Below are 10,015 nucleotides of genomic sequence, written 5' to 3' on the forward strand. Positions count from 1 at the left end.
AATTTGAAAGTTGCAGGTGATGCAGAACATCGCAGAACAGCGTCGAATTGCGACCGCCGGGAAGGCATACAGAGAGATGATCGACGACTTTCACATCCATCTTTCGGAAATGATTACTGGTAACATGGATCGCTATCGGATCGTCTAGCCCAGATGCTTCTAGCCTCTATGAACGCACTCGTGCCTCGGGAGACGACGGCCTGGGGCACAGGGTGCTGATTTTCGTGTCATTGAAGGCTACTGTTTATTTTATTTTTTACTTCCACGATGTGAACGGAGGCATTGATGATCGAAGATTTGCAACAGGGCCGCTACCGGTAGATTGAACTTTCAAAACGGCGAAGCCTACAGGCACACAGGGCCTAGGTGAGTCAGCGTTCTCGAGCGCAGGACGTGTTTTACATCCGTGATTCCAGACCCAGACAGCCACATGTAAATCCTCGCTCCATTTCTCTGATACCGGCAGGCCTAAGTACCATCAGAACGTTCAATAGATTGTTACCATCCAAGACCCGAAGGGTATGCTTACAGGTGCAAGGTACCTATAGACATGTCGGCTAACGACCTTGGCTAGCCATCGACTGCATTATCTTCCATGTCCACATCCCCTTGATGTTCTTCTGCTTGCTCGACGCTAATATGACCCGCCGGCCTCCACACGTTCCCTGCAGTCATCTTCCACAGACGTATCCGCCCATCTGTGCCCGCAGACGACAGCGTCGTTCTGGTCGGGGAGATGTATACCATCAGCAAGAAAATGTGCACAGAACTGATTTCAGCACTAACCCAGTTATGTTCCACTCAACCCGCCCCACAGCGGACCTGCAGAGATCAAGCACGCGTGAACTGTCAGAACATCTTCATCCCAGATAGGAGTGCAACTGACTTGTGGTCGTCAAAATCGCCCACAATACTTGCGGTCCATTTTTCCTCCACGGCGCTCCCGTCCCTCTCGCCATCCAGCTCGTCTCCAGGGGTCGGTGGCCGCACACGCCATATCCGCACATGGCCGTCACGTCCACCCGTGGCAACAAGGTGGTACGAACGACCACAAGATGGCGCCCACGCGACAGTTGTGATTGCGTACGGTGCCGGCGTATCGTCGTTCAACGCCGCCTGTGTCCTACTCGCGCCCTCGCCGATGCTCGCGTGCGCAGGTGCAGGAGTTGGGTCCAGGGAGAGCAGTGTCGCTGGACGACGGGACGAGAAGAGCTGGATGATCTACGGATACCACAGTTGTAAGCGCATTCGTGCGTCGGGAGAACGAACATCGGCGTAGTGTTGTACCTTCACAATGCCGTTGATACCACACCCAGCGGCGATTATTTCCCCCCAATAACGGTCTTTGCACCACGAAAGACACCAGCCTCCGTCTGCCTATGGTACAAAAAATCAGTACGAGACAGGCTTTAACCAAGATGTGATGCCTGCCTCCCTAAATCCCAGCCCAGGCCTGCTAGGCATCTGACTTTGCTGTTGTTGTTGCGCCGCCGCATGTGCGGCCACCGATACAGATGTTGCGTCGAGCCCTACCCCTGGCTGGGTAGGTGTGGCAAGTGTGACAGTGGGTACATTTGATCGCTTCCCGGAGGAGGATGGAAGGGAGAGGACGTCGACCTCCTCGCTCAATTGCCAGGTATTCAGTGATGGCTGCTCGAGACACTCGTATATCCGCAGGTGGTTGTCCGACGCGATTGTCGCCTGCGGGCCGTACATATCGTGATGAGCACAGAATGACGCAAAGTCGACACAAATGGCGAGGGTCATATACTACAGCAGGATGCACGCACCAGCTTCAACCCAAACTGCTGGGGCGCAAACTCTACCGCACGCACGGTGCCCTTCGCGTCAACCAGCATCGCACGCTCCACCCACCGTGCTGATGGTCCTGCGCCTGCATCCGCGTCTGACGCGGATGCGGGTACCTGCTCCCATACCTTCACCGTACGGTCGAACGACGCGGACGCGACGATACTCCCAAATTCAGGGTGAGCCCACGCCACTTGCGCGACAGCAGCATCGTGTGCCTGTTGTGTTTACGCTCGGCATTCGACACTACGAGAGCATCGAATGAAAAGCGTACCTTCCAGTCGTCCTCGACGTTCCATGTGCCAGTAGTTTCGTCCAGCCGCCATATTTTGATTCTAGCAATGATAGGTTGGAGGCAAGGAAGTAAAAAAGCGTGATTTAGGATATTTGACACTCAGAATAACCGCATGGACACGAACCTCTGATCGAGGCTGCACGTCGCGAGCCGCAGGCCATAGAAATCATAGGACGCGTCGGTCAGAAGGTCATTGTGAGCGTTGGAAATAAGCCCTGTTTGCAGCATATTTCGTGTACAGTGGGTTCCTGGGAACTGCGCTGCAGTAGAATAAATTTGAAAAGTCTTGTGGAGATGGTCAGAGACAAAGGATTGTGGCAACTTGCAATCCTCGTAAACGCTTGTCGAGCGCGTCGCGCTTCTGATCGAGCCCGCGGCGCGCGGCTCGTCTCCACCGACGTCGACTTCAAGCTGATCTTGCTTCACTCACTCGCGTTGAATTCATGACGACTAGGGACATTCGTATTTAGCCATCGACGCGCTTATTGCACTTATATGAAAGGCGAAACTCTAGTCCATGGTAATATCGCATGATGCGAGGTGTCACCTTACTAGTACCACTATCAATAACCAAAGGCCAGGCGTATCTAGTCGGACTATGGCAACATTTGATATCGTCGCAAGTAGTAAGTTCAACTCTCTGGTAAATGTCATGACTCCTCGCAACTGTCAGGTCAAACTTTGGACTACAGCCTACAGGCAATGTTCATTGTGCCGTAATACGTCGCCTTCACTCCGAGGTTCTTCAGGATATCCTTCTATTCCCGCGATGCGTCGTCGGCTGCTGCCAGGTGTTTAGGTGTATTTGCTTTCTGCCCCTTACCATCTCTCCACGAGCTGCATCGCTGGCGACAGCGGCCTTGTCACCCTTTTTCGGTGACGCTGTTTCGACCAGATTTAGTGATAAAGGCCTTCGACCATGGTGGAAGACGCAAGATTGTCCCTAGGCAGTAGAAGGTCTTACAACAGCTCACATCATCATCGATAGAAATCGTACAAGGGAAAATATTCCTCTGAGAGACATGATATCAATATTGATTTAGCGAGAAGAGCATTTATCACGAGTTGTAGAACAGGCTGTCTGTTTGATTGTACGCTACAGAGATGGGCTCAGCTGCAACGATAGTAACGTTGGTGAGTGGTAGAACGCTGAAAAAATAGATCGCATAATAAAGGAACGGTCATAAATGTCTTTCTTTTGCTTATGGCTGCCGAGTTCGCCCCTCGAAACCTGTCGGTACGTGGTTGCGTTCTGTCCATTTAAATCCAGATTCTGAACGTATAATGTTATAGTAGCAGCAGTAGCGTTCCTGAAGTCTCATGGCCTCGCTGCTAAGCCCGTGATGTGCTTCAGGTTTTTTTTCTTTCAAATTACCCGCATCACTTTGAGCAATACGATCTGATATCACGGTGGTCGTCGTTGTCAAGCAATCGATGCAAGAGCGATGAGAGTCCATCACCAAGGGCATGTTCACGCTTATGCGTTCTCTGAACATGCTCTTTGGAAATGCGCTTCTGACAGCTTCATTATATGCGCACGCGGGTGCTTCATGAATCATGGCTGTACCTTGGTCTAATCATAGTAGAGGTATCATGTATGTGCAGTTTTATAAGCTGAAGCGACAACACATATCTACAGATACATGCCGCGAACGCGATTGCCTTTTAGGTTGCAATCTCTATTGACCGTGTCCCTGTCTTCGATCACTCGCACTGGACATGTCATGACCATCAGTGCAATCCAAGAGCAAAAGGGAGAGTTTTTCCGAGAGTGTGATTTAAACTACTCAGGCAGCCCACTGAGTTGTGAAGTTTATGATCATACAGATTTACATTTGTTTTCTATGAATATAAGAATAAGTTAAGATAAACATATAACACATGGCATGCGGATGAAATCGATGCCAACCGCTGCGCTTTGGGATGGACGATAGGTACAGCGTATAAATTGACGAAGGAGTGGGACGTGGTGATGAAGGAAGAACAATCTTGGCTTTGTCGAAGATAATGAGCGTCTGGCAGCAACGACAATGGTCGTATACCACAAGCGCGAACCGGTCGCGGTAGATCTCGTGTGCCGTGGTGGCTAGAGCAGATTCGATATTTGACGTGATGATTAGTTGACGGTGGCAGGGACATCAATGCAGTGTCTGACGTATGGAGGAGCTGTATTGTCGCAGATCGGCTCTTATGATTTCAGGATGAGAACCGCGACGACGATGGCGATGGTGGCGGCGAGAGAGAAGATGGAGAATGCGATCAGGCATCGTTTCGCCCACCTGACTTCTGCGCGTCTGAGGGACTGTATCAGAGCCTGCCTCTCGGCTTCGGTCTTGTTCGTCTCCCAATCTTCGGGAGCAAGAAGTGGAGAGAGAAGAATGAAGGCACCGGCAACCCAGAAGAGAGGGAACACTGCACAAGTCACAAATTAGTATAAGCTCTAAGGGCAGAAACAGGAGAACACTCACGGAAGCCAAACTTGAACAGGTACATGGCGAGTGTGGGGTGCTCCTCAAAGCGGGAGTATGCAGGAAGCTCCGACGATTCTGAGTATGGCGGCAGAATGTCATCGTGATGTACGGGTAGGAGGAATGCGTCATGACGGCTATCCTGCGTTCCATGGAGAGATCGCGACGTCCGAGATGCCCCAAAGAACTCGTCGAGAGGGTCAATAGCCGCTGTCTGTTCTAGCAAGAGGCTAGTGCGGGGGGTATGCGTAATTGCAGAGATGGGTGTGCTGAAAGAGGAGTCGAAGGACTCGTATGTTCCGGCTACGATTTGTGCTTCAATATCGCGAGTGTCGAGGACCGTGAAGGATGATGATGTAGCGGGAGACATTGGCAGCAGCTGAAAGAGGCTAATGCTAGCTATTGCGATAGGACAACGAAGGGATTTGGAGGAGAGAAGTCGGACGGCGGACTGGTGAGATCATGGTGAACGGGAGCGGATATATAGTCCCCTAGCGGGTGCAGAGATAGCGACGAGCAAAAAAGCAATCGAGGAATTTACCGACAGACGAACACCTACGAAAACATGGGCAATCGTATGCGCGCCCGCGGACCCAAACAAGGACCCACAGACGTATACTCCGAACCAGGATCACGTGTGCCTCCCATCTGCTGCTTGTGCCGCTGCGGTCACCGGCGTTCGCTAGGCCGAACTCAACCCAACCACCTCGAACTCACTCCTATCTATCCTGTGTGCTCGATCCCGCCCAAAAAGATAATACTGCGCATTTACTGCTGCAACGTCTCCGGATGTCATTGTTCAATCGTATTGGTCCTGTCTTTCCATCAGAATTATTTGACTTCATCATCGACTTTCTCTGGGACGACCGCCCTTCGCTGTGCGCTTGCAGTCAAACCTGTCGGGGCTGGCTTCCACGCACTCGTGTATATCTTTTCAGGAAAATCACACTTGCGGAGAGAGACGATTGCTACAATCTTCAGAGACTTATTGACGCCACCGCAGCTCGTGCAGATCCACTCGGTGGCTATGTCCGTGAGCTTTCGATTACCCGTATCTGGGCACGGGGAGGGGACCCTTGCTTCTCATCAAGATATTTTCGTGAGCTTATCCCCAGTCTCGTAGCAAGACTGATCTACGTCGACCAGTTGAACCTGACTGGTCTTAGTTGGGGAGGGATATTTGAAGTGCGAGCAGACGTGGTGGCCAAGTTCCTGACCTTATATCCAGCACTGAAGGTGCTCCGCCTCACACGAATGACCTTCAGGAGTGCACAAGATCTTTATTCGCTGCTTACCGCTCATCCATTACTTCATACTCTGTATATCACATCCGTCAACTGGGAAAGTGAAGGCAGCGGATCAACCGCTCTCCTTCCAGTACATCAAAGCGTGGAAGATAAACCTATTCAATTGCGGGAACTATTACTTTCATTCACATCATCAACATTCGAGCCATATTTTGCTTCTATCGGGGTGTTCCTCATGGCTCCACCATTCACATTGGATCTGCGCAGGCTACAGTGGGTTTCGACTCCGCATTCTTCTGGGCAGCAGACTTTGAACACGTTGGTCCGGAGGGCTGGCTCTCGTCTTGAGTGCTTGCGTGTAGCTCTCCCGCTTAGAAAACAACACTTGATCCCCGACCGTGGGTTCCTATGCTTTCAGTTGGTATCAGTTCATATCTCATGCAGATTTCTTAGAGGTGCTTGACATTTCCTCCAACACTAATCTCGTGGAGCTGCAGGTTGATTGCGATGGACGTACGAGATCTATCTGGCAGCCAACGTTTCTCTCCAAAATCCGATCGAGGCTTTTTCGGGCACTCGACCTCAACTTCGACCTGAGGCATTGTCCGCCGCAAGTGGACTTCTTGGATTGGGAATATATCGACAACGTTATCACATCCTTGACCCTGTCGAGACCCAATCTAATTGTTCGATTCTCTTTTCGCAGCCATATTACGGACACTATCTGGACCACAGACCTCATCCGAGATGTCGCAGCCGGGTTACCGGGAGTCCACGCCGCTGGGATTGGCGTAGGGATCTTATTCCGCGACAGGGATTTAGATGACATAGTTGTAGCGGAGCATTGGTTAAGTCCCGTTGCCCTCAGTCAGGGATTCGAGGAGAGGGTCATGATCAGTCAAGTTGAGACAATATAACATTAGCACATGTCATCTATTATATCATCTATCCCAGACGTGTATCCGCCCATACAAAATCCGTCCACAGAACCAATAAAAGTCGGAATCATCCATTTGCCCATCCACCAGGGGTACCTCGGACCAACCCAATGCGCGCCGCTAGTTGTCGTGCATGCATCGCCTGTAATCTCTTTGACCGAGCGAAGAGCACAAGCACAGCAATTACCGCGATGACGAAGTTACACATGAGGAATTCGTAGAAGTCTGCACGCTCCTTCTCGACGATGCGCCCACACGACTCCCATGCCGGTATCTCTCCTTGGCGGGGCCCACTTCCTGAGATAGATGGCGGAGCACTATGGTCCGATGACGGGTTATGACCGTATGTTGGTGACACGGGCGGCAACGGAGAGTGGCTCGAATACGAAGAGGCCAAGGCACAGTGCATCAGCCTGCGGTTGCCGAACGGCTGGCAGAAGGGCTCGTGCAACTAGAAGCTCAAACGTTGGTGAGGCCATTCCGACGGGAGAAGCTCACAAACTCACTGCATCTTCTGGACATGGCTCGCATGTTCCAAAGGGGCGGCAGATGAGGTCGGTGTTGTTACCAAGTGTCTGTCCCAAGGCCGAATATACGAGCGACAGCACTGCGATCCTTGAACGCTGTGCAGTCAGGGATAGAAGGCGTCAGAATTCCGCAGACTGACCATGTTTCCCATTTCAGCTTCATACTACATGCTAGTGTGAGGGGTGCTCGATACTGTGGACGGCCAGTGATGGTCCTGGGCAAGGTTGCAGTTGGTATATAAGTCGTAATTGTCGTTGATTGCCACTATAGTAGCAATTATAAGTGTGCCGCGGACTATATTATACCATTTGCAAGGTAAACGCGCGATCAAGTATTGGAAACTGCAGAGTCATTTCTCCTCCGACTTCACACAGCTGCAGTATTCTTGTTAGACCGGCATACTACTCGCCATATATAAATGTCTCGAAGGGCCGCGATAGTCGAAGAGTTCGATGATGACACTGATCTCCCTCTCCCTACCCGACCCCTGCCCAACACCGGTGCTCGCGGTGCTATTCTCGAGGAGCTATCCGACTCCGATGAAGACACTTCGACTCTTGTAGGTTCCACCGCAGGTCCTGCATCTCCCTCACAAACGCAGTTCAAGTCGACCGTTCCGGATAGAGATGAGATCGCAGCTAGGACGGTCACAGACATCACCCCGTACAAGAAGTATGTCCCTCCCAGCTTCTGCGTTCCATTAATGAACCCCTCCTTCTTGTCCGTGCTCTCTTCATGATCAACAATCAGATGGACGTGCGTCTACCCAATCTACATAGATGCTAAACGTCCTTGTGGCCGAGGCGAGCGGCGTATAGCGCGGCCCAAGAGTGTATGGTGGCCGCTCAGCAAGGACATCGCAGGTGCGGCAGATAGGCTAGGACTGGGGGCGCTGCATGAGATCCACAAAGCGCACCCGCGCGATTGGGAGAACCCAGGGAGGGTGCGCGTGCAGTGGAAGAAAGATGGGCGACTCGTGAATCCCGCGATCAGAACCAGTGCGTACCATACTCTCAATCCCCCCCTGCGCACGCAGGACCCATCGTCTTGAGGCGACATGCCAATGCCACACGCACAGAGAAACAGCTCCTCGAACGCATTGCGCAACAAATACAGCTCGTCAAACCCGATAACATCCCGAAAGCGCCGTATCACACGAGCACCGACCAAGCTGTCAGAGCAGAATCTGCGCAGCCTGCTGCTACTCAGAAGCCTGCAGCAGCAGCTGCTGTGAAGGGGAAGCAACCAGCGACAGGCGCGAAAGGGGGGAAAGCGTCGACGACAGCTTCGGCACCCACTAGCGCTGCGCCATCGAAAAACCACAGGCCAAAGCCGCCTAGTCCGCCATCGCCACACCCTCCGCTGACAAGTAGAGTCTCGCCGTACTCTCCAGCGCTGCCGTCCGGAGTCCTGATCGATGCTGTAAAAGCGGGGATGACCGCGCAGGAGGCTGCACCCGGTGTTGCTGGGGGTGGGAAGGGAAAGAGAAAGGTTATGCGAGTGAGGGCATGATGGGATGTAAGATGGTGTCACGATATGGCTGTTACTGTGCTTGTGTATGAGTGAAGCTGGTATACATTCCGCATACACATCTGGTCGGCGCGTGCTGTTTCAAACGCTCAAGCTCAAGGCTCACTGTCAAATGCTGTTCCCATATGAAACAATAGGACTCCTGGCTGACTGGCAGCAGCGTACGAAAATAGACCTCGTTCCGGGTTCAATGGGAGGTGGATTTATGGATTACAATAGGGAAATTGGGTATACAGTGTTTGCAAACGATACAGTGCATGCTACAGCCAAAACACAAATCTGGACATTTCGACCAATCTTAACCTTGAGTTTGCCAAATGATAGACTACATAGTGATTTCTACGCAATTTCCGATGGTGTGTGTTGGAGAGATTGTCCCGCAACCTCGCGCGTGGAGTCGGACGCAAGCCTTGCGAGTGCGTCACCCCGACTCGACTGGGCGCATTTCCACGTCCTGCTTCTGTCCAGCAGCCTGGAGACACTGGCCCCTCGCCTCAGCAGCCGCAAGCTGGGACTCCCGGTGCGCATTAGCGATGGCCAGCCTGGTCTGCTGCACCATGTCGAGCATGCCATGGACTTTCTTCAGGTCCAAGAAGACCCGCGGCACGTCTGGCGACAGGTGCAGTTTCTGATGCTTCACGATGGTGCACTGCGACGACGTGCGTGTATTTAAGCACAGAACAGAAAGGAGGAAAGGACGGCTGCGTACGGTAAAAATGAGGGATCTGATGACCTCCTCTCTCATCCAGCATGCGTACACGGGCAGCAGTGGGTCCATCTCGAAGACGAAGCCCCAGAGCACGTCGAACGTCATGAAGTACGACGGCCGATGGCTCTCAGGCAAGGGATGGGCGACCAGTTTGTTCAGCCCTAAACAGCCCTAGCCGATGAGACGTCGTGGTGGAGGCACCGAGGAAATATGCGTACGCCATACGATCCCTTTGCGGATCCAATTCACAAATAGCTGGCCCTGCAATATATTAGCCGAGGTGGGGCGGCCTTTCACCTGCGGCTTTGGCACCGCCTCGGTGAGATTGGCCATTTGCTGGGCGTTCAATGCCTCGCGAATCTCGTTGGGACGCGTGTCGAGCGGCTGGTTCCACTGCAGAGGGGCCAAATTTGGGGGCGGGGGCATGCCTGTGGGTGTGGTGCTGAGCGCTCTCCGCCGATTAGAGAGTACATGGGGGGGGGGGGGCCCCC

The 10,015-nt window shown here is 52.6% G+C and overlaps 6 protein-coding genes across 6 annotated transcripts; 2 read left to right on the forward strand and 4 right to left on the reverse strand.

The window, feature by feature from the left end:
* Positions 1-570: 570 nt before the first annotated feature.
* Positions 571-2,332, reverse strand: FIBRA_06166 (uncharacterized protein; the record flags this gene model as incomplete). The annotated part of the gene is made up of 8 exons (XM_012327902.1): positions 571-724; positions 787-822; positions 887-1,221; positions 1,270-1,377; positions 1,534-1,701; positions 1,791-2,027; positions 2,084-2,144; positions 2,229-2,332. 8 exons carry the CDS (start codon positions 2,330-2,332, stop codon positions 571-573), a joined length of 1,203 nt encoding a protein of 400 aa, XP_012183292.1.
* A 1,960-nt stretch (positions 2,333-4,292) lies between these two features.
* FIBRA_06167 (uncharacterized protein) lies at positions 4,293-4,942 on the reverse strand (the record flags this gene model as incomplete). The annotated part of the gene is made up of 2 exons (XM_012327903.1): positions 4,293-4,516; positions 4,573-4,942. The coding sequence occupies 2 exons, from the start codon at positions 4,940-4,942 to the stop codon at positions 4,293-4,295; spliced, it is 594 nt and encodes a 197-aa protein (XP_012183293.1).
* Positions 4,943-5,361: 419 nt separating this feature from the next.
* FIBRA_06168 (uncharacterized protein) lies at positions 5,362-6,736 on the forward strand (the record flags this gene model as incomplete). The annotated part of the gene is made up of 3 exons (XM_012327904.1): positions 5,362-5,450; positions 5,511-6,217; positions 6,273-6,736. 3 exons carry the CDS (start codon positions 5,362-5,364, stop codon positions 6,734-6,736), a joined length of 1,260 nt encoding a protein of 419 aa, XP_012183294.1.
* Positions 6,737-6,824: 88 nt separating this feature from the next.
* FIBRA_06169 (uncharacterized protein) lies at positions 6,825-7,436 on the reverse strand (the record flags this gene model as incomplete). Its single annotated transcript, XM_012327905.1, has 3 exons — positions 6,825-7,208; positions 7,264-7,380; positions 7,425-7,436. The coding sequence occupies 3 exons, from the start codon at positions 7,434-7,436 to the stop codon at positions 6,825-6,827; spliced, it is 513 nt and encodes a 170-aa protein (XP_012183295.1).
* Positions 7,437-7,703: 267 nt separating this feature from the next.
* FIBRA_06170 (uncharacterized protein) lies at positions 7,704-8,797 on the forward strand (the record flags this gene model as incomplete). The annotated part of the gene is made up of 3 exons (XM_012327906.1): positions 7,704-7,957; positions 8,036-8,283; positions 8,322-8,797. 3 exons carry the CDS (start codon positions 7,704-7,706, stop codon positions 8,795-8,797), a joined length of 978 nt encoding a protein of 325 aa, XP_012183296.1.
* A 439-nt stretch (positions 8,798-9,236) lies between these two features.
* Positions 9,237-9,950, reverse strand: FIBRA_06171 (uncharacterized protein; the record flags this gene model as incomplete). The annotated part of the gene is made up of 3 exons (XM_012327907.1): positions 9,237-9,464; positions 9,525-9,685; positions 9,743-9,950. The coding sequence occupies 3 exons, from the start codon at positions 9,948-9,950 to the stop codon at positions 9,237-9,239; spliced, it is 597 nt and encodes a 198-aa protein (XP_012183297.1).
* Between the last annotated feature and the right edge of the window lie 65 nt (positions 9,951-10,015).

Source organism: Fibroporia radiculosa, assembly GCF_000313525.1.
Source record: "Fibroporia radiculosa TFFH 294 genomic supercontigs, scaffold6356, whole genome shotgun sequence".
Classification (NCBI taxonomy): Eukaryota; Fungi; Basidiomycota; class Agaricomycetes; order Polyporales; family Fibroporiaceae; genus Fibroporia; species Fibroporia radiculosa.